General features: G+C 33.7%; 1 protein-coding gene across 7 annotated transcripts in view; it reads left to right on the top strand.

The window, feature by feature from the left end:
* Positions 1 to 27,430, top strand: part of ADGRL3 (adhesion G protein-coupled receptor L3) — a 912,567-nt gene that overhangs the window by 693,983 nt on the left and 191,154 nt on the right. For 3 of the 7 annotated variants that reach the window (XM_037829887.1, XM_037829881.1, XM_037829882.1), the window contains 4 exons: positions 5,491 to 5,793; positions 7,917 to 8,020; positions 17,778 to 17,963; positions 20,851 to 20,889. In XM_037829887.1, the coding sequence (XP_037685815.1) occupies positions 5,491 to 5,793; positions 7,917 to 8,020; positions 17,778 to 17,963; positions 20,851 to 20,889 (632 nt within the window). The remainder of the gene's footprint in view (positions 1 to 5,490; positions 5,794 to 7,916; positions 8,021 to 17,777; positions 17,964 to 20,850; positions 20,890 to 27,430) is intronic. The other 4 variants (XM_037829884.1, XM_037829885.1, XM_037829883.1 and 1 more) reach the window with 3 other exon arrangements.

The following is a 27,430-nucleotide window of genomic DNA, read 5'->3' on the forward strand; positions in this document are numbered from 1 at the left end:
CACAGTTCCTTGCATGATAGGGAGTAAATATGTACCAGATAATTTTGAAAAGATGCACAGAAGTCTTAGAGTTTAGCTTAATATCTTACATAAGCCCATTATGTTTATTAAAACAGAAAATTTCCTCTTTTTACCATTAGGATAATATCCTACTTATAAGAGAATCTGAAAATAGCAATGGATCAAATTATAAAAGTAAACATGTCTCCACATAGCTGTTAGTTTGTGGAAGTTCACGGTGCTCAAGAGTTCATAGAGCCAAGTATTACAAATGGATCCATTCTGAAAATGTAGTAATATTTAATGTTTCTTGTTAAAAACTAGGTGTAGTCAAATCTGCTGCCACCAACTGATATCCATGGAGGTTAGGCAGAAATTCCTTTTCTGCCCAGAGCACTGAACAAGTAGTCAAAACTACTTGCAGCATTCTTACAGTTTTAGTTTTCCTATTTCCTCTTTCAGGCCCTTGTGAAGATTTCTTCAGTAATTGACCTTGGATTTAAATGAAAACTTGGAGGTTAGGAAGAAGGAAATGCTTCCATAGTCAGTAAAAATATTGTATGTTGGAATGAGAAAATTTGTAAAGGGAATACCATGAGGGGTAGTACATAACTTTAGAGAGAAAAGGAGAAAGGACGGAGAATTTGAGCCGTGCTGTTTATAAATGTCTTCTATAGAGAAGTGAAATTCATCCTGACTCTATGATTTCATCATTTTATATTCTGTTTTAAGTATTGCATTTTGTAGAAGCTGCCCTTTCCAAATAACAAACATGTTTTGTGATGAAAGATAGTATTCTTTTACTAGAATCTTTTTTTTCTCTTCAGCCTTTTCTTAAAGGATTATGGAAGACTTGTGGTTATAGAATGCATGAAATAATTCAGGAATGTCATTTTTTGATAGCATAGTATAAAAAACATGAAATATGTACTCAGCAGCCACTGTTTCACTTACTACCTGTATAGTATGGATCATTTACTCTATGAGCCTCTGTTTTAGCATATTTAAAATAAGAAATTCATAATAATAATTACCCTACACAGTTTTTGGTCTGAACTAAATGAGAAAATAGATATCAAGAAAAATATTATAAAAGGTAAACACTATAAAAATGTATGTTATTTTCATTGTTTTCCATTAAGATGATCCACAGACTGTAACCTGTAATAGCATACTATTAAAAGGAATACTATTTATTCTTTTCAAAGCAGTCTGAAGGGGAAAGAAAAACATTAAACAAAATAAATCAAATAATAAGACTGAAATAAACTATAGGCCATAAATTTCAGCAAGCAAGGAAATGGCATTTTTTTACTAATAAGGGTGATTATGAGGGAAAATGTTAATACGATTTTGTTCAATCATTTTAATAAAAATACTATTCTGTGTAAATACAAGCACTGTAACAATGATAAAATAATAGGGAAATTTACACGTTTAAAAGTGTTAGATATAAGTAGTCATTCAAACTTATTTTATACAGCTGCCTTTCCTTGATATACACGACCACGAGACACTTAGTAACACAGGGATTATTAAGCTAGCTGTGTTATCACGTAAGATTCAATAACATTATACACTGAGAAAGTGTCCCATCACTGCTCCCTTGCTGGAAGGTACACAAAGACTAACTCTTACATGTATGACATGGGATGAAACGTCACCAAAGAGTATTGGTATTACCCTTCTATGAATCAGGATTTTTTTCCCCAGTGCTTTGGCAATAAGGTGAGTCTTTCTCCTTATCACTTTCTTTCACTAGAGTCGGCATATATATATCACCAGTCCTTATTCTGCCCAGAGCTGGCTTTGAGCAGAGCCGGATTTGTCTCACGGAGTAGTAAGTGGAAGGGAGGGCATGTGGGGATCAGGCACAGCTTTCAAAATTGATTCTTATTCTGCTTAGTCAAATGTAATGGTTTGACCCTGCTTGTAGACATCTCTCTGTGGCACAGTTCCAAGGACATACTGATGTTTAACATTAGTATATCTGTATTAAACTAAGTCAGCAACCATCCTTACAATGCAATCCATAACAAATTGAACTTTTAAAATATCATGTATTAGTGTTATTGTATCGTAATATATTCAATTTATATCGGACTGTTCTGACATAGGGTTGTTTGTTTTTTATTCTGTATTCTCCCTGTTTATTTCCTTTTTGAGCTGACACGTTATTTTCTTAATGCTAGGATATAACGCATTCATAAAATTACCTTTCCAGTCCACCCTCTGTAGGAACTCTTAGCTCCCCATTTGCTATTTTCCTCTACTCGTGTTTTCCCTGCTGTTGTAACACTTACCAACTATAGACCCCACTGCTTTCCTGACCTACCCCAGAAGTTCATCTGTCTTGACTCAGGGCTTGTTTATTCTTGGTCAGGTACAATACTAAAGACTGGAGAAATAGTCTTAAACAATACACTTATCAATACATAGCCCAGACTTGGTGATTTTGGAAAGACTCCATGATGGAAATGGCATTCCAGCTACACCCCAAAGGATTAAAAAGGAGTTAGCCAGGTCAAAGTGGGGAGAGGAGCCCTTTGTAGCATTTTCAAAGGCCCCAAGGCAGGAAGAGCAGGGTGCATTTGGGGAACTACTGGTGATTCTGTATGGTTTAAAAAGTAGAATTAAAAGGTGAGGAAGCATTATAAGTTTCTAGAGAGACAAACTCACGAAGGGACCTGGGCATGAAGAAAAGTAGTACAGCACTTGTTTGGAGAACAGAGAGGAACCATTTAAGTATTTTAATCAGGGGGAAATATTCCCATTTATACCCTGTGAGATGTTTCTGACAAAAGGTTTCAATAGGCCTATTTTTGAGATAAATTAAGAACATTGATTTTCATTATGTGGTGCTATTATTAAGTATATTTTGGTGTGATACTGTTATTTCAGCAGTCTTCAAAAATCTGAAATCTGAATCATTTTACTAGAGGAAAATGATGCACTTTTTAAACCTATGCTAAAAGGCAAATCTATTCAAAAATTTTAAGTGGGGAGTTTCAGTAAGTTGCAAAAATCTTGTGACATTGTGTCATTGCTCCTTGTGTGTTTTTCAAGAATGTCCTACTGTGATTTGTCTGATTGCCACAGTAGGCTGGCAAGTCTTTTCACCATATGTGTTACTATACAGTTTTATCATAATGAAAATTTTGCTGAACAAAACCCTTCTTTAAACATGGAGTTACACTCTAATTTAAATATCTAGCTGCAGATAAGTGCACTTATTTAGAAAGCATTTTTCAGTAACTCTGTAATTCATAAGAGAAAGAAGACAATTGATAAAAGAGAGCTTCTGTTTTTAAATCAATTTTTTTTTTCTGGTTCAAGGACTTCCTGAACAGGTAGAATATAAGCATGAGATCATTTTAATTAATATAGGTAACTGCTGTGAATCTCCATTTTTGCATGATCAAACTAAAAAGACAATGACTAGAAATGCTTTCTTTGAAACAAAAATGCTGGGTCATTATCAAAGAAAAAAATGTAGTTCCTGTTAAAAAATTAAAAGTTACTCAAAATAATCCCCTCAAAAGTACAAATAAAAGGTGGTATTATATAAAAATGAGTCAGAAGAAAATAATTGGAGTTAACTCATAACTATTGCCTTACTACTCCCCAAGTAGTATGAAGTTAAAAAGGTTTTCCAACAGCCAGAAAAATCTGCACACAAAAAAATACTTTGATCAAAATATTTCATTTTTGACTTCTCATTATTAATTTGTGCTAATTTATGTTTATATTTACTTTTTCAAGGATTTCATTGATTTTATATGCAAATAATATGTATTAAAATCACATTTTTGCTGTTTATATTTTAAAATTCAATTTCACTTCACATTTAGAAATTTGTTGTTAAATTTTTATGTTTATATTATGTTAGATCAGCAAATCTTTTCTTATGAATTCTGAATATTTATGTTACAAAAATAAATATTGAAAGTCCAGTATTGCCATTTTGCTCTGGCATTACTTTCATTAACAAAAAGGTTAAAAGGCTGCTCTCTTCATCCATTTGATGATGATAGGCCGAACATAGGTAGTGGTGGCTGGAGAGAGAGGGAAAAAGAGAGAGAGATGATTTTGAAATAGAGAAACAAAACAGAATCTGCAATACTTGGCAGTTTGGGGCATACGGTGTGTATGGAAGATGGGAATGGGGATGATATTCTGCTTTCTTCTATGTATTTTGAGTAGATGTATTTATGAACATAACCGTTCACACAGAGAGGGAACACAAGAAAAAGAAGAAGGAAGCTAGGAAGAGAGGAAAGGAAGACAGAAGAAAGAGCAAGAAAGCAAATAGCATCATTTCAGGAAATTTCAATTATTGAATTGTACACAAAATTAATACACCCCCCCCCATGCATCTCTATCCTGATTTTGGAGACTTTATATACACTATACACATGGTGATTTATTTATTGGGACCTCTTCTGGGGCACAGAGAGTCTAGGCATGTAAAAGAGAAGCAGACAATGAATGATAAAGAGCTGGAGACTCACAAGACTTCCTAAAGCTTTTAAACCTGAACTGTCTCGACTTTGGCAAGAGCCAAAGCTACTACAGTTTATTGCCAGTAAGTGAAGTGAAGAGTAGTTTCTAATCTTACTATTAGGAATTAAGACTATGTATGTGGAGGAATGGTATATTCTTGCATTCCCATGTTGGAAGTGAATATATTCTCTCAAAAAGATGATTCTCTGCAGTGATTATTTCCATGGTGTTGGTAGGATATTTCTTTGGATACATTATAGGTTCAGTAACCTGTTAGAATCTGGTCAAAGGACGTAATGATTTATTTGGAATGTGGAAAACATTTTCCACTTAAAAAATCAACTTAGAAAATAATGTATGGACGCAACTAATTAGAAACTCTTAAACTTTAGGATAACAAAGATCAACTTTGAAACTATGTATCATAGGTGGCTCATTTAGTTTTAAGGTGGGTAAATACTAAGAGCACCAAGGTAGCTCACCAAGCTTCTCTAATTTGTGTTAAGGAAACTAAAATCAGAATTGCTCTTTGCTTTTTAGCTGGTGAGCACTTTTTTTCTGATTCATCTATTATTCCCTCTACCCTTTTTGCTGCATGTTTAGAGACACATATATAATATGAATGAATATTGTTTATAGCATTCTCTCTTTCTATACCAAATTTGTGAATTTTGAAGAGAAGACGTTAAGTTTTAATCCCCTAATTGTCAAGACCAGGGGCTTTAATAAGCTTATTGATGGGGTGAACTGTAATAAAAGAACAGTATTTTTGTGTGTTACGTATTTTTTTTATTTGTCTTGAAAAGAACCATAAAAAAGTCTAAGTTGGGTACTCAAGTGGCATTTGATACTTTGGTATTGGCTTTCTTTTACCATGTTTGGAGCTCTTTGAATTGTCAAATAAAAATGGTTTCTAAAGTATGAGGACATCCTAAGGTCCTAAAATGAACAAGCAATGTAGGTGTATTCTTTTGAATTTTATTACAGAAATTTCTACCACAGGACCACTTGGCATGGGAAGCACTACTGCCAGTACCACACTTCGAACCACAACGTGGGGCCCATTGAGGACTACCACTCCATCAGTGCCAGGAAGAAGAAACAGGAGTACTAGCACCCCATCTCCAGCTGTCGAGGTGCTTGATGACATTACCACACACCTTCCATCAGCCTCATCCCAAATCCCAGCTCTAGAAGAGAGCTGTGAGGCTGTGGAAGCCCGGGAGATCATGTGGTTTAAGACCCGTCAAGGACAGATGGCAAAACAGCCATGCCCTGCAGGAACTATAGGTAAGTCTGCCCCAATGTGCTAAGCTGTTTTTTTGTTATTTCGGCTCAGTTCTCTGGCATTTTCTCTTTCTTTCTTCTTTCTTTCATTCATTCATTGGTTCATTTGTTCTTTCTTTCTTTTCTTTCCTTTGTTCATACATATTTTGGTCACTTCATATTCGATTAAATTCTGAATTCAGCTGAATTATAGCTTAAAGTAATGAATTTTTAGAGTTTGAAAATGGAATCTGAAGAAGTCACAGGTGAGAATCTGGTGGGAATAGGTGCAAGATCAGTAGTATTTACCAAATGGCATCAGGCTTCTGTGTTGAATTACAGTTAGGCTGTGGACTGGCTCCCACAGAGAACCAGCTCCTCTATGCAGCAGCCCACAGTGAGTCACTCGACGGCTGGAAGCTAGACTCATGCTTGTCACCAATGACCAGATATCATTTGGCAGAAAATAAAGTTAAAAATTTCTTTATTAGAGTCATTGAAACTTTACCTAAAATTTAACAGGAGAAAGTTTTGCTTTCCTTTTTACCCGTCAGTGTAGTTGTCCTGGAGTTGTCAAAGGTTCATGACTGACATGGCAGGAGCCAACTTCCCACTTATCCACCAATTACTGAAAGCAATACTGCATTTTTTTCTCTGGGGGACAAGAAGAGCTAAATCATTCTTTGTCTCTTTTACAAATGATATGATTCATACTATCTCCAATGGTAGCCATGTTATTATAAATAATGATATAAACATAAAATTATAAATAATTTAAGCCAAATATTTTAAATCAAAAATATTATGATTTTCTGTTTATAAAATTAGTCTTGTACACTGAATTAAATTTGCATTATTTCATATAAAATGTAAATAAAACAAATGCACAATGGATGCCACTGTATCACTGTTCTTTGGGACAGTGTCTTTGGATGTTATTGATTTGGTTACTTGAAAGAAGCAGGTTTTTCTTAGAAAAGTTCCAATTTGGATGTATTATTCTGAATTCCATGCTATAAGAAGTGGTGTCAAGACCAGAGGATATCTTGGTTTGTATAAAAGTGCACATTTAATATTTTCTCAGCAAAGTGCTTAAAAATATCCAGAAGTTGTCCTTCCCTTTATGAAAGTGGGAGGAAGGATGTTTATTTTAAAGTTTTCTGTTGGAGAAAGAAAACCTTCATGTGAAACCTCCCTTTCTTCTAGCTCTATCCTCTTAGTTCTGGATTTCAGTTTTTTAAATCTCCAGAAGAGAAATAACAGGCCCCCTATTTTAGAAATTTGTTGTGAAGATTAATGTAATACTCTATTCAAAAGCATTTTGCAAACAGCAAAGCACTACAGAATATGTTGTTATTCTTCTTTGAGAATTGGGAGAGGTTTAAGGGAAACCTTCTGAAGCCCTCCTACATTACTGCCACTATATCTTGGTCTTAGTTTTACTTCTCTGCCTTAGTTCCAACCCTCACCGTCTCTCACTGCATTATTACAATAGCTTACTCAGAATCTCCACATCACTTCCTCACATTCATACCCCATGCTGCTACCAGAGTTATCTTTGTAAAACCTGAATCCCCTCATGTATCTCCTCTGATGGATGTTAATTGATTTCCCAGCACCTGTAACTGATAAACAAGGGAATTTATGATGGCCTTGCCTACCCTTCTAACTCCTTTAAATACAACCCCATATCAGATAGAACAGTGGACCTCAGCTCAAAGAACTTAACATGAAGTTTCCCAAAAATGGCATGCTGTTCCTCTGCCTGGAATTAGCTATCCCACCTTGTTTTCCTGAAAAATCTGTAAACTGATTCATTTAAGACTCAGCTGCTGTCTTGCCTCTGAAAACTCCAGCAGTAAGTTCTATGGATGCAGATACCACATCCACGTAATTATCATTGAATTAGTCCCCATTCTTAGCATAGTTGCCAGGAAGTGCTTTAAAAATATTGAATATTTTTGTTGTACTACATTCCTTGGATGCTAATTGCACACCAGAGACTGTAATTGGTGTTTTAATAAACATTATCCCAATTTAATTGTCTCATTTTTGCCTTTGCTCATATTTAAACAAGGCATGGATGTAAAGTCATTCTAAGGAGGGTTTGAATATTTGAAGCAAGCCTACTTCTCTTCTTTTTATAGGTGTATCAACTTATCTATGCCTTGCTCCTGATGGAATTTGGGATCCCCAAGGACCAGATCTCAGCAACTGTTCTTCTCCTTGGGTTAATCACATAACACAAAAGGTAAATCTTGTGACTGACAAGGAAGGCTTTCTTAAACCGAGATTCTCTGTTGTTGTTTACAACTGCTGGAAACAAAATAATCAAGATTTTAAAAAATTAATGTGGAAAATTTATCCCATTTTAATTTAATGTAAGCTTTATGACAAACTCTGATCTGCTGTGAGCTAATTCTAGAATTTTGTTGTTGTTAAAGTGCAAATCCATGAACTTCCTCTCAGCCAGGCAGTAGTGCTTATAATAATTTTATTATTAATAAAATTTCTGTGTTATGCTGAACTGCAGATATAAAAGTCCATGAGGCATTATAAATCAAGCAAGCAAAAGGTTTTAGCATACATACATATGGATTTTTCTGTGAAAATAAAAATTTTAATTTAAAAAATCTACCTTCGGAATCTTAAGCCATTTGATAAATGTTCTGTAATCTCATCATTTATCAGTGTTAAAAGAGTATGCGTGTGTGACACAATCTTGCAGACTCAAATTTGCAGGGCTTATTTGGTTGCAATATGTTGAACATTTTTATTATTAATGCACTGTGGGGCTTTGAATTGATTTCATTACAAACAGAGACCAGATGTGCATTTATGCCAAAAGGGCTATGGAATGAATCCTTATGATAGCAATTTGTGTGGATTTATGCACTCCTAAAATGGAGAGTCCTTCTATGGCACATTAGCTATGCTGAGGAATTTCTGAAAGAGATTTTTCCTCAGAAATATTACAAATGATGGCCTTACTAAAAGCCTGTCTGTGCCATTTGTTCTTTTCTCTATTTGTTTTTAACCAGGCTTATCCTCAATAATATACTGGATAATAATCCATAACTATCTACCCAGTAGATTATTTAGCAGATGAGCCATAACTATCTCTTTACCCTAAATCATGGAAGAACAGTAGTTATATTGACTCTAGTTACCTTCTTACATATGCATCTCCATACTTGTTGCTATTCATAATGATGCATCTCCAATTTCTGCACTGTTCCTGCCACAGTTTTTATGTCCTTTGATTTTATTACAATGTAGCTCAGACCCAGGGCAAATAACCTTTGCCGAATGTGATTAGATTAAGAGATCAGTAGCATATCTCCTTACATTAGCAACTTTTAAAAAATACTTGCTACATACTTAGCCTAGGGGTTAACATTAATTCAGTAATAATTCACCTAGGAAGCTGGATGCTTTCATGATAATTCCTAAATATAGTTGGACTGTTTCATTGCAGAAATTACTGGGTGACTTTAACTGATAAATGATGCTTAATTCTTTTCTTTCCTCTGTAGACCTTCTAATCTAATGACAAAAGAGATAATTCCTTTCAAAGACCAAACATCTGCTGCCCATTTGATTTATGGATGGGGTGTTTTTGTTTATAATAAATATGTCCCATTCTTTCAGAACATTACTGTTTAATCTTGTAGATACTGTAATGATAACTTAAAATTATAGAATTTATTCAATTGGAATTCATAACGATTTCTTACATTGATTAGTTATAAATTTATAAAATTGTCAAAGTATAGAAGAAGGCTTTGAGCATTCTGAATCGGCTTATGTGACTGGCCCCCTGTTAATGGTGGAGCTGGTGTTTGATCTATGCCTGCCTTTATCCAGAGAGCATGCTTAGCCACAATGCTAATTAAACTGTAAATAAATTACATTTGCCTTTATGTATCATCACCACACTCATTTACCTTTGCTGTCTTTCTTCACTTCTATTTGCCCTTTTATCTGGCTGTGTCCCTTATATTTCAAAATATTTATGCAATTCATTGAACATTATAATACTCAAACAGGTTTCTTTACCATAAAACTGCAACACATTTAAATAAAAAGGTGCATTGTAGGCCTCAGAGAGAGAGTCTATATGCAGTGTTTAAAGAGTTATTTCTCTTTATTTTCTCTCCTTCCACCTCAAAGCATCTTACATGAATTCATCCCTATCCCCAGTTCCTCTTTTGGTACTAATCAGAGTCCCAACAACAAACAGCTGGAATATTTGAGGAGGTTTTGTTTATAAAGATGTTAGAGAAGCAAAGGTGAACTGCAAGAGACTGAGCAGGAACCCACAGCTAATAACAAGAAAGGAGCTATTGCAAACCTGGACCTATAAGATGCAAGGGTCAAAGGAATGACCAGAAGATGGAAGGAGAGTGTCCTTGAGAGAAAATGTGACCTATAGACAAGGGACACAGCCTAGCCCCAGGTGACTTAAGAAAGGAATATAGGGGAATAGATATCTGACCTCACTCTCCCCACTCCCTCCAATCACCTGCCGTGTCTCTCCGTTGGCCAAACCCAACTGGACTCCAGAGAATAGGGCACTCCTAGTGATATTCACGTAAGTCCACCTCCTAGGGTAGAGAGCAGGATGGAGGAGGAGGGAGAGCAGACCTGAGCTAGCAAATGGAAGGTACCCAACATTCTCAGCCTTTCTCTCCTTCTTTTCTCACCCTTCCTCTTTTTCCCATCACTCTCTCTTCCTTTCACCCTTCATATTCCCTTTCCTCTCTCCTTTTCTCTTTTCCAAGCCCTTCTCTGATCCAACCTTCTACTGCCCTCTCCCCTCCCCTTTCTTCCTCTGTAATTGATTTTTTTTTTTTTTTTTTTTTTTTTTTGCCATGGTAAAAATTAAAGTAGAATAGCTATCTTCAATTATTTAATCCTGTTATTGCCCCTGGTGTAATTCAGTGAATTTCAAACTTCTAAAGCAAAGGAACACATTTTATTCCCAATGAAAACGTGTTAAAAAACAATATTCATATATATATTTTTTTAAAGTGGTGTTTCTTTCATTGAAACAAGGTAGTTTTCCCTTTCCCACAGGGTTTGTAGGTAAATATGCCCTGGGTGTGAGACACTTTCTTTTTGGTTTCATAGTTTCTTTAAGGAATTCTTGAGGGCTTTAAAGGAAGTAGCACTGGCCTGGGGAGCTTGACAGTGGAGCCACAGTGAGCAAGTCGTTAAACTTCTGTATCGGTTTCCCATTTGTAAAATGGGATAGAGCATTCATTTCATTATTTCAGTAATGAGATTAATCGTATGTCAGGCACATAAAAAGATAGCACAAAGATAAATGAATCAGAATGCCTACTTTGGTTGGAAAAAGCAAACTTCATATCTATATCATCTGTAAGAAATAATTTTTTATCCATTATATGTCCCCCCACAGTCAGACCAAGAGAGAGAAAATGACAAAGAAACTTGACGTTTTCTGGCTCACAAATGAATTCAGGCCGCTTATATACTGGTGAAACTATAGGTAAAATCCATGGTAATTTAGAGTAGATTACATTTCACTAGAGTAAATGTAAGTTTTATAAAACAAAGAAATTGGTTGCAAACAAATTATCCAGAATATTTTCGTAATAATGATATTTAATATAAAGCATAAATTGTACAGAATGAGACCTTTACCCAGGAATGACTGATAGATAGATAGCTTGTCAGAGAGATAGATAGATGTATCTGTCTTCAAATTAATGTTTTAGAAATATTTTTCAGTTTTTATTGAAAGCCAACAAGTTAGCTCAGAGCCTTGCCTCCTCAAACATCAGTGGCAAAATATTCTATTCTCTCACATTTTTAAATGATTGCTTACTGAAGTCATAGTCTCTGCCTTCCGGTTGATTTCTAGCTTGGCCTCAATTTTTCAAAAAGGAGTTTCTGTTTTCTATTTTGCATACTTCTTTAGAGTTCATTGTACTTTATAATCTTTCCAATCTTTTTCAACTTAAAATTCTGTGAATTTGCAGTTCTGAATAGATTGCTTATTTATTTACATGTGAAATGAGGTTGCCTTCCTACTCTATAGCCTGGTCAAACCCTTCTGTGGTAAAGAATGCCTGAATTTTCATTGGGAAATACATCTCTTTCTATTTCTAAACTGTAGTGCCTGTTCTTTTGTTTGAACACTTATTAGTGGAAGATTTTGAGACAGTGCAGTTATTCCAGCGTTTTCCAGTGAAGAAGGATGCGAAGATCTAGAAATGTTGCTGCTGTTTTACAATATAAAATAAGGCAATTCCTTGTCTCCTAGATCTTTCTATCCCCATTCATTTAATCTCTTTAAATCTAATGTGGAATGAAAGTAAATTGCTTCTTAATTTTGTCAGTGATTGGTAAGGTTTTAGAGACTTCAGACTTATTTAGCCAATGATCAATAGTTAGATAGAAACATTTCATTATTTATATACCTATGTGACTCAGATTTGTAGTAAAGCAAGTAGATCTTTCAAAGAAATGGTAGTTACAGAGCTATGTATTTAAATACTGTAGTCCCTAGATTAATATTTGATATAATAAATCTCATAAAATGCCAGAGCTTATTTCAAAGAAAATTGTTTTTATTTTGGCTTGTGTCAAAACCTAAAATGTAAATGGATCAGTCTCTGTCATAATTATTATCCTTAACTGCAGGGTTTCCTTCTCATATTAAGTTCTAGATATAATCCCATCATAGTAATACAGGCATTCACTTACTAATCCTCACAAAACTCGTAAAATTTCTCAGTGCATATGTGATTATTTCCGAGAAATAATTTTAATAGAATTTAACAAAAGAAGAGTTAGAGATAGACAATTTAATGAGGTCTGTTAGCTGGGATGTGTGGAATAACTTCATTTCAACCCTGCCTCTTTGCACCGAAGACTTGGGGCAGTTTCAAGATATGTGTATATCTGTATGGAAATAAAACATTTATAGTTCCATGATAACTGTGGTGAGAGAAATAAATAGGCCAATCAGAGAGAGTGACTTTGGGATTCATTGAAGGGAATATAGTTAGTGAAGGCCAGTCTTGAGAGGTGACCTCTGAACTTAGCCGTGATTGTTTAGGTCACCGTGGTTATTGGCGGAGTCCAGTGAATGGTGTCACCATCAGCCGGTCATGTGAGTCAGAAACCTCAGGATGGCTGCTGGTGCCTCCTGTTCCTTTACCTCCTACATCCAGTCATACCCTAAGCGTATCTAATATACTTGTAAATCCCTCTCAAGTCTACTTTTTACTTTTCTCCATTTCCTCCACCCTAATCCAAGCCACTAGTCCCTACTGCTCTGGCCTCCATAGTAAGTCTCCTTTTATTAGCTGCTGAGACCTCTAACCCATTCTCCTGAGTTTGGTTCCAAATACAAACCTGATTCTGTCACTCCTTATTCAGACTCCTTAGTGGCTTCCCATTGCTCTTAGAACAATTTCCAAAATCTGCATCATGACTTCCAAAGGGGCACTACTTAATTTCCAGCTGCATAACTCCAAGTAAACTACCACTTTGTGCAATTTCCCTAAGACCCCATGTCTCTACCTCTTCAAAGCTGTTTTTTCTGCCTAGGAACTCCCACCCACACCCCAATTTAATTCCCTCTTTTCCATTCCATCTCAGATTAAACGTTCTACCTCAGAAGCATTTCTTAAATTATTCCCTAACTCCCCAATCAGTTAAAATGCCTGTAAACTGTATTACCACACTGGGATTTCATCTTGCACCCACCCAAATTAAAATTAAATAATTGCTCAATTAATAAACGCTTATTTCCCTTGCTATTGTGTAAGCTCCATGTTATTAGGAGCCATTTATTCACCATTTATCCCATATCTTAGCATAGGTCTATTAGAAATTCAGATTGTGGTGAAAGAAAAAATGAACCTATAGGCTGAATGAACAATAGACTGAAATATATCCTATTTTTTTAAAACTAGATTTCATATGTATTTAATACACACACCCAGACACACAATTTATGTGATGTAGGAATCAACATTTGGTCTGAAGTTGGAACAAATTTGTTTTTTCTCTTTTTGTACCTGTAGTATCTTGTCTTCCCAAACCATGGTTATTCTAGACTTTGCTTTTCATATAGCATCCCCTTGGCTTCTCTTCCCATCAGTCTCCACCAGTATTCCATCTTATCTGGTCACCCTCAACCTTTTAAGTCTTCATTTAAGTTTTACTTTATGTTTCCCTACCACCCCCTTTCCAGGTATGTATTATTCCTCCCATCACAGCTAATATACAACTTTACTATTACAATGTAGTATTGAATTAACCATTATTGCTTTTATACCTCCCCCACCCCTACTGCTAAAATGAGAGCTTCTTGAGGACAAGAAATGTGTGAGATTTATTTTTATTTACTCAAGAAAAACAAGGCATTTAAATGATTGTTGAATGAATGAAAGACTTTTCCTATGATTTATTAAATTTTAAGATGAAGAGATGACCAAAAAGAGTAATTATTCATTATAACAATTTTTATTTTACTTTAAAAGCATTCTTTTCATTTTTTATTATAAACATTTTATAACTTATTTGTACTTCCACATTTTCCTTACAACTTTTTATGAGGTTTTAAGGGATATTTTTAAATTATTTTATGGTTATATACATGAATTGGGTATGTATATCTGCATCCCTGCCCAGGGCACTACTAATGGATCCTATATCATGATTTATGATAAATAAATATAACAATTTATATAGATATAAATATTTATATCTATATAAATCATAATTCATAATATGTACATAAATAATATAATATATATGATGATATGTATATATAATAGCCAGATAAAATTTAATACTGTTGATGAACCTTGAGTTTCAGAAATTGTGGTGTTGATTAGATTCTTTGTAAATAAACATTTATTGAATGATAAAATATAGCTGATATTTTTTAGAAAATCACTAGCATTTTTCATATTTGACCCACTATTTTACAAAACTGCTGTTGACACGTAAGATGGCAGCTGAATTTCTCATCATCTTTTATGTTGAGAACAGTTATATTTTGAAAATGTCATCCACATATTCAATTTTTTCATTGCTATACTTAAAGAAAAGGTTTAAATTTTTATGGAAAATAATTTTATAGACCTTTTTCATCTAAATATTAAAATAATTAATATATGTTTTGCTTATACAACTACACAGCAAAAAAGAAATATAATTAAAATGTGAAAATCCAATTGATATTATTTCTTTTTTTTTCTGTTTGATAAATAATTTTGCCTTTCATAATGCTCCTGATAAGTATAATAAAAGTCAATACTTGCATCTTTAATTTTGAAGATACTGTGCTAACAAAGAAAACATATTCCCAAGTTTAGTAGATCTCAGATTTTTTTCACCATGATCCATTTAAATGAATCAAAAGTCCCCAGAGTTCCACCTGTCCCAACATTGTTTGATAGAAAAAGTATTACCATGTTCTTTGTCATGGTAACAAGGAAATAGAATTCTACAAATACATTTATTATCATAAGAATAGCAGAGGTTGAAAGCTACAAAAAAAAAAAAAAAGCAACAAATTATGAATGGAGAATTGATTAAGAAAGTGTCCCTTTGCAAAATTTTTGAAATTTTAGCAGTCTGGATATTTACATGCACAGTATGAGTTTTGCAAAATTATCAAGAATTACCAACTCTACTTCAATAGAGTACTGAATATTATTTCTTAGTGAATACTAGCATCTTATTAATGTAATTAATAAATACTGAATTTTAGTAATTGATTTACTAGATTACCAGTAAATAATCCTGTTGAAATAAAAATTTTAATGTGTAGATTATAATCACATTCATGTCACTTTGGGACCACTTAAAAATATCTTCATGACCCACCAATGGTCCATGAATGATACTTTGATTTACATTGAATTTGTTTCATACTTATTCTCGAGGGCTATAATGTTTTCCATTTGGGTCTTGCAGGTATCTTAGATATGTAGGCCCTGACTATATTTTATAGATCTGCTAAACTTAGTGTGGGTATTGTGTATTTTTAAGAATTTTTAAAATGTACTAATTAACTATATGATAATACATTCTTTATTCTTCTTGTATAATTTAAGCATTACAGTAAAGATTTCTCTTAATTTCCAGCTTTCAGACATTGTTCCATGCATTTAAATATATATACACATATATAATAAACACATACAAATATTATGTATAGTGTATATTTTCATAACTATCATGTTTATAAGCTGTTTATGCAGTGTGTTTATATTCTGTAAATATCATGTTAATATATATGTTCATATATATATTTGTATCTGTATTTATTTTACTTCAGCAATACCTCTAGAAGACTTATGTTAATAATATTGATCTCCTTCATAATTTTAAAATATTGCGAGTATTCCGTGGTATGTTTAGGCATTAACAGTTTTATATAGCTATGACCCATTTTGTTTTCTATCATAAACAAGCTGGAATGAACATCTTTGAATATCTCTCTTTGACATCTCTGTGGTTATTTCTTAGTGATAACAGAAATCTCTGATTCAATGGTTTTCACATTTCAAAATTTAATGGACACTGTTAATTTGCTCTCCCTGGAGCTACACCAATATACACTCCCACCAATAAGTTATGAGGATGAAACCCATTTCCATACACTTTTGCCAACACTTGAGGTTACTAAACTTTTAAAACTTTTTATGTTACACTTTACTAAACAGTCGAGAATACAATTTTAAAGAATTTAGATGTTCTAAATACTCCAATGTATTCATTCGTTTCTTTAACATTCACTCCTACTACAACCATTTATTAAGTATCCCTGAGTAGATGGCAATAAACGGTTTAACGAAGAATTTCTCAGCTATGCTCCTCCTAGCTCTCTGAAAATCATTATGTAGATAGCCTTACAAAGAGTCTCCTTCTTTTTGTGATCGTAAATTCTATATTAAACTGCCTTAAAAAAAAAAGAAAACAAAACAAATTATTTCTTAAATAATCACACTAATTATATGTTTGAAGAATAATAGGTGCAAGTTGATGTTTGGAAAGATACGTATTAAAACATTAACAAGCATTATGTCTGGGAAGTGAAAATTTTGAGGACAAATGAGAGACATTCATTATTTTATGTTGCACATTTATATTGTTTCAATGTGTTACAATTTTGTTTTATTAGCTTAAAAATGATAACATAATAACTTGGAAAAAATTACACTTTTTACCATGAGTTCATGGGGACCACCTTTTTAGGGGGTGTTTGTTACCCTTACCATTCTTATAAATTAAGATATACTCCTATCTTTTTATTAACCAAAGCTATCAAATTGGCTTGTGATCATACGGTATTAGCCTTCATCTCTTTTAACATCCTTTGAGCGTTGAAAATTTGATATATATTTGCAGAATATGCTTGAAAAATCAGCATGTAGTCCCAGAAAAGGAAAATGCTTGAAACTAAGCCGTAGTTTGCTATCCAGTGCATTGGGAGCAAAATCTGTTCTAATTATGTTAATAAGAAGATGAAATCCACTTTGAAAAGCAGAGATTTTATCTGGGATAAAATCTTCCATAGAGCTTAGCAGCCAGTGAGTATTCATTGCTAAACCGGGCACAAAGGAAAATTTGTACTTACTTCTGCAAACTTAGAACATAGGTGGGTTTTCACAGTATATATTCATCAAAGTCCAAGTTATAAACTCACAGAGATTTAGAAACTCACAGAAAATAATAGGGCAATCGTTAGACTTAAGCAACCAAATGGATAATTAAAGTGAGAATGATTTTTAGAAGTAGGATTCTCAGGAAGACTTGAAGTGAAAGTCAGGTTTTGAAGGGAAAAATGCATTACCAGGAAAAATTGGGGGGTGTATTCCAGGTGAAGATGGTGTTTAATAACTGTTTCTTGCTTCAGTGATTATAACTTTCATGCAAAAATAATTGTCAAAGGAGACATAAAATTATTAAAGTAAGACCTCTTTACTATTTTATTTCCTTTTTCAAAATTGTAGTTGAAATCTGGAGAGACAGCTGCTAACATTGCTAGGGAGCTTGCTGAACAGACAAGAAATCACTTGAATGCTGGAGACATCACCTACTCAGTCCGTGCCATGGATCAGCTGGTAGGCCTCCTAGATGTACAACTCCGGAACTTGACCCCAGGTGGAAAAGATAGTGCTGCGCGCAGCTTGAACAAGGTAAGGGCTGCAAGTTATGTATATCTTTAAAGCTGCGGTGAAAGTAATGAGACTTCCCTGCTCCTTTTTCTCTTTCTATAAAATCAGGGTATTCGAAAGACATTCATTAAGTATATTCAATTCATGTCATTACTTCATTATTTTATTATACTGTGGCACTATTTGACTTTTAATCTAAAGAAATAAATAATAATCTCTCCATATGTATTTCAAATATAGAATTCTGTTCTCTATGGTAGTCCTTTGTTTTATATGCTGAATTCTCTAAGGTTAGTACACATAAATGCAATTTATTTTGCCTTCTTTTCCTCTCAAACTTTTATATCAAAACAAGTGACAATTAAAAAAAAAAAACAAGTGACAATAAAGCAAATGTCTATCGATATGTAGGAATTCAGAAAATGAGCAGCAATGAGAACGGATATTAATAATCTGTTCTCAGTGTATTAAAAATGAGGAAATTCAACCTAATTAGTCTTACTTTTTTTAAAAAAGTGGTTAAGTTTTTAATTTTTACTTCCTAGAGCTTTTGGTTTTTTAATTACTTCCCTACCATTAAAAATTGATAACTTTAGGTATATATCAGCAAATTTGGATTGTGCATAATGAAAAGAATTCATTTTTTTTATTCCAAGTAAAAATATATTTAATTATAAACGTAATGACATCAGAAGAAATGCCATTATCTGTGTTACAAAATAGCTATGGTGAAAGATGTTAGATTTGCTCCAATAAAGTAACATGTGTTCTCTGAACGGCATTTGTGCAGTAGAGGAGCACAGTTATTGAAACTGGATTTTAGTAGCTTGAATATCATGAAAATTCTTACTCTTAAAAAAAAGCAACAATTTGTCAGTGACAGGCTAATATTCGCCTATGGAATTCAATAAATGAACAAGCCCCTAAAGAATGAAAATGACTTTGCAGAGTGGTTTTTTGATATATTTAGCTCTTCCGTGTCCTACTGAGGTAAGAATCTCAATCAGGATGGAAGAAATTTGTTAAAATAAGATTGTTCAACATAGAAAAGCCAGATATTTTATCTGGCAAATACAGTTTTTCCTGCAGTTTCTTCTCCAGAAAACAGGTACAGTTTTATTTCCTAGATTTGAATTATTGTTAGGTTTTTTTTTTTCATGCTGAGCATAAAGGAGTTGTTTTTATCATTTCTGCCTCTCTGAATCACAGACAAGCCCCTGTATAATATAATCCACAGCAGCCTATATAATCTGGGTATGCTGTGATTTTAATGTTATTACCCAGGTTGACTGTATACTATTAATGAATATTGCTGCCAGCTATTATTATAATACACTGGAAGTAGGCAGTTCTATTAATGTTACATATCCATAACATGACTTGTTATAGCAATACTTTGTATTATTTAAAACTGGTGTTGATGTCTGACAATATCAGGTAAAGCTGGCAATTAATGTCACATTCTAACTGGCTATAGCTAATCAGCTTGCCTACTCTGAATATCAAATAACTAAGTAATGGGCAAATTTCCATTTGTGAAGCTTTTTAATGCTCCTTTTGTTTCCCATTTGACTCTTTTCAATTGTTTATGTAATGCAGTTTGTCATATGTTAATTTGCATGATGGGGTAAGGAGATGGGAGGGCGAAGGTTATTCACATGCTTGCTGGCTTGCTCTCATTTCCTGTGGTCCCTACCATTCCCTGAAGCAGTTATAGCCCATCAGATTTGCAGTCAGCTGGGTACAAATCAATTGTGCTCCACATTGAAATTCTGGAGGGTTTAGGGTCCTACAAAACCACGATGAGAGTCAATGATCCAGATGACAGCCCTGGCAATTTATTTGCACTCATGCCTCACTTAATTCTTTAGAGAAGTAACTGGTCTAGGCTCATTGGAGAATACATGAAATTAAAGTTGGAAAAGTATTAGCCACACAATAGACATCGGAATTAAAGTCATTGAAGTTAAAGCTGTGAAATTTTCTTCTTAATCAAGGCTACTGAAAAAATAATTAGGGAAGAGGAGGGAAACTACAACCTAACTTATAAACTGCAGGGGTCCTTTATTTAAACAAGGGAAACAAACGTATTCAATTTATCACCAGGAAAATAATGTTTGGGGCGGATTATGAGTTGCTGTACACCTTTTGCCCACAAAAACATCACTCTCTGCAAATTCAAACAAATGAAAAGACTTCTTATCCCACGGAAGTTTCTAAAATGTTTTTTTTTGTTTTGTTTTGTTTTATTTTGTTTTTGTGTGTGGTTTTTCTTTTGGCAGAAGCTATCAAATGAATTTCTTCAAGAAATAAAAGCAGTGACAAATCAGGAGATTAATCAAATTCTTTTAATCAGAAGTTATCACTTCATAGTGTCCTTTAGAATCAAATAGTCATAATAAGTGGGCATTTCCATTTTCCTGATAAACAGATTTTGTTTTGCACTTATGGACATGATTTGTGGTACACATTAAGCACCTAAATAATCTGTAAACCACAACCTACCATCTTTGAAAAATGGGATCAACACTATTAATATAATAACTTCATCTGTCTTCATTTGTGGCTCATGAATTAATAACTAACCTTATACAAAATGGATCATTTCAAAAGAATGAAGTATATTGATTTTTACTAATTTCTATTAAATTTATCCAAAGATTTCTTTCCATTACTAACAGTTTTATACCATCCAGTTTTCACTTGGGTGGTTCTGAAAGAAGTCTTGACCACTGTTTTCCCAGCCATTGCTTACATATTGCTGCTTAGCTTTTATTCTCTCCTAGAAAGTAGTGCACAACAAAATAAGGTGTTTTGTGTAGATGTGTTCTTTTATTTTTCTTGTTTTCTTCTGTCACTAACGTGTTTTTTCTATTCTGTGTTTAATCTGCTGTCTTAATGGATTCAGCTTCAGAAAAGAGAGCGCTCTTGCAGAGCATATGTCCAGGTACTTTCTGCGTTTTTATAAATGTGTTAAGTTGTTGAATTGTCTGTGTTGGTGAAAGCATGTATGTGCCTCTGATAGAAAAATGATAATGTACCATATTAACTAAAGGAATTTCAGGGAAGGCTTGAAAGGTAGGAAAGGAAAGACATGAAAGGGTATGTGCTAAAAAGAGACTTGACAGTGCCAAGGTTTTGTCAAACATGAGAAGCACAGACTAGAAGGGGGTACAGCTTCATGTGTGGTCAAAACTAAAAGGTGAGTTTGGTGAAATATATCAATATATATATATGAATATATAAATTCTTCATAGAGGTAAGTATGAAAAGATTTCATTTTTACACTGGGTCAGCCAATATTTGTATAACAGGTCATTCAAAAATGACAGTCCAGTTCATGTATAACAGCAGGTAGTCCAAGATTCTTGGAATATCAAGCTTCTGCACCAAAATGGAAGTGCTTACTGGCTTAAGACATGCTTGTGACTCTCTTACTCTCTCATTCATTGTAAACATGGTAACCTACATGTAAGCATAATTTTTATTCTTGTTAAAATGTTCTACTTCATTTCTAAGCAAGGTAAAAACCATACCTCTGTTTATGGGTTCTATGTGAAAGAAAATCCCAGAAGAGAGGAGGGAGGGTAAGGGGACGGAGGGGAGGGAATGGAAGGGAAGGGACTATGAAACTGTGTGACTGTAAATTTTATTCTCAATGTATACATAGTATACATTATTTAAAGGGAAAGACCAACTGCATTTATAAAAAGAGATCCTCTTTAGAACCATAGTTACTGTTTCTCAGATTGGTGGTCCAGAAATTAAACCTTATAAATTTATTCGCAGTTGAACATTGTAGGGCATTGGCTTTTATGAAACAAAACTCTTAAGAGGCTAAACTGTTATAAACATTAAATATCAATGTATTTTTCATTTACATCTTCCAATGATCTGAATATTCCCATCCACTATCTTTCAGGGTAGTATAGAACCGTGAATTTAATTTACAATCAGGAAATGGTGAGCATAAATTAGTGAGCATAAAATCATAGCAAAAGAACATACATAGCCTTGAAGAAAAATTTATCCAAGTTCTGAAAAATACAATGCACTAAATTTTTTTTTAAACTTTTTTTTTGGAAATCATTTCAAACTTACAGGAAGATACAAACATGATACAAACCCCATACAGAGAACTCCAACATAGCTGAGATCCACCAGTTTTAACATTTTGCCATATTTGCCATATTATCCTCTCTCTCTTCATCTGTCTGTTAATCCATCTATCTTTCTATCTCTGTCACAATACAATAAACTTTTTAAAGAAGGGAGATATCTATGTCTGCTAGCTATAGTCATTTACTTGAACTTGTGGCTTGCAAACTCTTTTTCTTTCAGCTGCATCTTTTCTAAACTCCATACATGAATTCCTTCATTCCCTCAACAAATATTAGTGAACAGGACAAATACAGTCCCACGACAATAATGATTAATAAATGTTAGTACATTAGTACTTCAGATGAGTGAAATCACTATTGAGTAGATTCAACTTTCTTCAGTTACTCTCATCCTAGGAATGGTACCAAATACCATGCTTGGACTTTGGTGTTTTCCAAGTCTCCTGAGCATTATTAGAATACATTACAATGGTCCCTGTGGGTCATTTAAATTTACAGATGGCCCAACTCATCCGTTATGTGTTGTTTCTTAGTAGTTTTACGCTTAAGATGGTTTTGTTTCTCCTAAACTTATTCCAAATTCTGAGGACACCTTAATTATACCAAAACACACCTCATATGACTTTACTATATAGAAAACACTTAACAGTAGAATTCAAAGAAAATCAAGAAGAAAGCACAAAAGCAAAATATTATTGTATCCTTTACATTAATTTTGGTTTTTCTCTTCACCCTCAATTTTCTAAAGACAGTGACGTATAAAAATACAGGTAACTGTTTCAAGGTAGTTTTTTTTTTTCAGAATGATCAATTTAAAAACTAGAATGAAAAATTAAAAATGAAAATAATAGTACTTTGTGTGTGAGTTTCATTCTGAAATTGAAGTCATTAGGATAAGGACATTAACAACATTTTATGAGACAGCGTTTAAAAGGAATAAAAGTAATTTGAACACTGAATAGAAATTAAGGAGAAAGGCTTTTAATTTATGGTTTACTTTATAAATTAATACTTTATAAATTATGAATCTGTGTACAAGAAACTGGGTTTACTCTTCCAAGGTTTTGGGAAGGACATTGTCTTGGGAAGCTGATAGGTACAACCTATAGTCTTGGTGTGTGCAATAGATTAAAATATTGATGCATTCTTCAGGACTGAAACCTGAAGATTATTTTTGAGTGATATTAGGGTTGTTTTTTATTTCAATCCATGCTGACCCTTTAATGAGCCCTTTGAGATAATTAGCCTTTTGGTATTTAAATCTATAAAACCATGGTCATTGAAACATGACTCTCTGGTGGGAAATTAGAGCACAGTTTACTCAACGGCTGATTTCCTGGTGTTATAATTGGCTGGAATAAATCTCTCAGCTATTGACTAAATATCTGACAAGACCAAATACAAACAGAATATTGGTTAAATGGAAATGCTCTGCTCATTAGTATATGGAACTATTTCTGTTCGCATTAACGTAGATCACTATTCCATGAAATTCCAGAGGAATAATACTTTAAACTTTAGTATATTTGCATTTTAAGGACTTGCCTTATAGTCCCTATTGTTTCTGTGTTCAGAGCACATTCTGAACATATCTATCTATGAAGTAGAAGGGCTTTATACAGTAAATTTGAAATGAGATGATTATTTAATCAGCATGAATTTCTTTAAGTATATGGCCTTTATATTGGCACAAGCAATAAGTTTGATTTTGACCATCTGAAGTCATTTAACTTTGAATTTCTTTAGAGGTTCAGTGTCTATTCAATGAATAATCTAGATCCATTTTTTGCTTCTTCTGTCTTCAAAACTTTTGTTCATTTCCCACACAAAGAAAGCAGAGTGAAATCTGAATTCTCATCTATCAACTATGATAATTGATCTGAGGGTGAGGAATTAAAAGGTAGTTTATATGATTTTTAAAATAACATATGAATCAACCCATTGTGCTTCTAAAAAAAATTTGGGGTCCAATGTATTTTTATTGAAGTGTGATTTTAGATTAGACTAAAAACTTATCAACGGTCAAAAGATAGAAATTGATATGTGATATGTAGTAAAAAATACCTTTACCATATCTTGGCCGTAATACCTTCATTTAAGAAGAACGGTTTAAGATTCATGACAGAAAAGACAAGTAAGTGTTGTGTTACTTGTACCTATTAAACAGCTAATACAGTATATTAATATGAGAAGGAACCCTGGAGATGAAGATTGTTTAGCTGAGTTCTGGAGAGAAGAAATGACTGGCCCAAGGTCACACTAGCAATATTGGTACCAAGGTTGCTCTCCTGGTGTGTGTCCATTGCTTCTTCAATGCCATGATTAAGAAGAACACTGATTTTATTACTAAGAATAAATGAATGTTTAATGTACTAAATATATAGCTATCACTGGGCAGAGAATTTTGCATATATTCTCATTAAATATTCACAACAACCCAATAATATAATTATTGCTGTTCTTACTTTATAGTAGAGAAAACAGAGGTGGTGCAGGTTGGATTAAGTGACTTTCAGTAGATCACACAATAAGAATTGAGGAGGCACTGAGTTCAAAGCTTGGTCTCCCAGATTCAGAAGCTTAGGCTCCCAGTCCCTAGGACACTGCTATTTCAGAGCTGCCTTCATTATTTGGTATTAGGAGTCAGGATATACCATTACACTTATATTTATTGATTTATCGCACTGTGTTTCAGAGATGGAGCAAAGTAAAGAAAAATTTTTTTCCTGCTTTTTTTTAGGACTTAGGGAAAATGGTTTTGTGACTTTTTTTTTACTACTGTAGTAAGATCAAATACAACATCATTTGCTTTGAGATCCCTTCGTTTTTATTTTTTATTTTTTATATTGATTTTTTAATTCAATTTTATTGAGATATTTTCCACATACCTTACAATCATCCAAAGTGTACAATCGCCTGTTCACAGTTCCATCATATAGCTGTGCATTCATCACCCCAATCTATTTTTTGAACATTTTCCTTGTACCAGAAAAAGTGAAAATAAGAATTTTAAAAAAAGTAAAGAACACCCAAAACACTGCCCTCCATCCTATTTTTCGTTTAGTTTTTTTGTCCTCATTTTTCTTCTCATCCATTCATACACTGGATGAAGGGAGTGTGATCCATGAGGCTTTCACAGTCATACTTTTGAGGTCCCTTTATTTTTGACCTCATGATCAAAAAGTTAGCACCTTGAGAGAAGAAAACAGGAGACAAAGATTCAGTGGGCCATTAAAATTAGTGACGCAGTCTTACCTTGCCTATATTGTTGAACTGTATTTTAGTATTTTTACATACTTTAGCCTTCTGGAATGATTGCAAAGCAGTAGTAGGGAGGAACGTTGATGTATCTTTCCCTTTCCAGACACAATCCCTTGCTTGCTCAGCTTAGGTATCCTTGTGTTGATGGAGTATAAAGGGATGATAAATTGCATGGGAAAGAGTGTTCTCTTTCTAAGTTCTCTTGGGGAAATCTCAAAAGCTGGAGCAGAGGTAACAAAAACTGCTGCTAGAATTTTGTGAGAGGCAAGAGGAGATAACATTTGGGTAGTAAGCAATTATAGTGATACTATGACTTGGGGGATTTAAGAATGACTAAAGAAAGGAAGATTTTTAACGACATTTTTGCCATGTGTTTTGTGAGGAAATTCTCTTCCCTACCCTCATTCCTGCTTTTTTTTTCCTTCTGGATTTTCAAAAAATTTCATTCAAGACTTATAATCCAAAATCCATAACAACAACCAGAAAATATGTTTACTTTGAATGGCATAACTTCTGGTGGTAGGCAAAGCCCAATTATAAGCAAATATGGGAGTGAGAAAAGGGGAGGTAAAAGGCTACAAATCAGCTGTGGGCTACAGATTTTTCACCCTTGGTAGAATCATCTACTCTAGCTTCCCTGTCTTCTGTGGTACAGGGGTAAGTATTTCATTTATGGGATTTTATAGGTATTTTGACTGAAGTATTTTCTGATTTTATATTCTTCTCTGAGCATCTACTGCTTTCAGTTTGTCTTAGTGCAAAAGTTCTTTTTCCCCCGATTGAGATATAATTCATATACTATAAAATTAAAATTAATCATTTTAAAGTATATACAATTTAGTGTATTTTAATATATTCGAAAGTTGTGAACCTATCACCACTGTCTAATTCCAGAACATTTTCATCTCCTAAAAAGAAACCCTCTACCCAATAGTAGTCATTCCCCATTCCATCCTTCCCCACCAACCCCTGACAACTATTAATCGAATTTCTGTATCTGTGGATTTTCCTATTCTGGATATTTCATATAAATGGAATCATACAGTCTGTGGCTTTTATGTCTGGCTTCTTAACTTAATTTTTTCAAGATTCATCCATGTTGTAGCATGCATTACTACTTCATTCCTCTTTATGGTCGAATCATGTTCCATTTTGAATGGAAATAGCACATTTTGTCTATCCATTCATTAATTGATGAACATTTGGGTTGTTTCCACATTTTGACTATTATGAATAATGCTACTTTGTAACTTGTGTAAAGTTTTTCTGCATATGGACAAATGTTTTGAGTTATGTTGAGTATAAACCTAGGAGTAGAATTGTTGGGTCATGTTGTAACTCTATGTATAACATTTTGAGGAAATGTGAAACCATTTTCCAAAATGGCTATACCATTTTACATTCAGACAGTTTCATTTCTTCCAAATCCTTGCCAACACTAGTAATTTTCTGTTTTTGTGATAATAGCCATCCTAATGCAAGGGTAGCACAAAAGAATTTATGAGATGGGGTAAGTTTGATTTGGTAGTATAATACATGAATTAATAAAATCATACAGTTCCAAGGAAAGGTCTGTGGTTTTTATGAGAATCTGGGAATAGACAATTACTTTGAAGAGCCTAGAAACAACTGCCTCTGTGTTCTACAAATGTATACAGAACTTAGATTTAATGTTTTCCCCATTTTTCAACCTCAGGTTCCTATCTTTTAAAGAGCAATGTTTGTTTTCCATTTCTCTTCTTTAGGAGGAACCATTAAGAATTACTCTTTTTCATTTTTTACTGCTTCAAAAGCAGGACATTTCCCTAGTGAAGAAGTATATTTTGCTTTTTTGTCAGCAGTTCCTTTTGTCCTCCAAATCTCAGAGGTGGCATGTACTGCCTATAGCACCTGCGAGTGACCTTGCTTAATGAGAAACATAAGTGCATCCAGGTGTTTATGTGACTCTTTTGAGTTCTTTGGAACCTGCTGTTACCTGCAGGTGGAAAACTGCTCAGAAAAAAACTGGTGGAGGAATACAAATTTAAGAAATAAACAAGCTCACACATGTATACTCTTTCTTTTTCTCTCTCTCTTCCTTCCTTTCTTTCTTTTCCTTTCTTTCTT

Source organism: Choloepus didactylus, chromosome 3 (assembly GCF_015220235.1).
Source record: "Choloepus didactylus isolate mChoDid1 chromosome 3, mChoDid1.pri, whole genome shotgun sequence".
Lineage (NCBI taxonomy): Eukaryota > Metazoa > Chordata > Mammalia > Pilosa > Megalonychidae > Choloepus > Choloepus didactylus.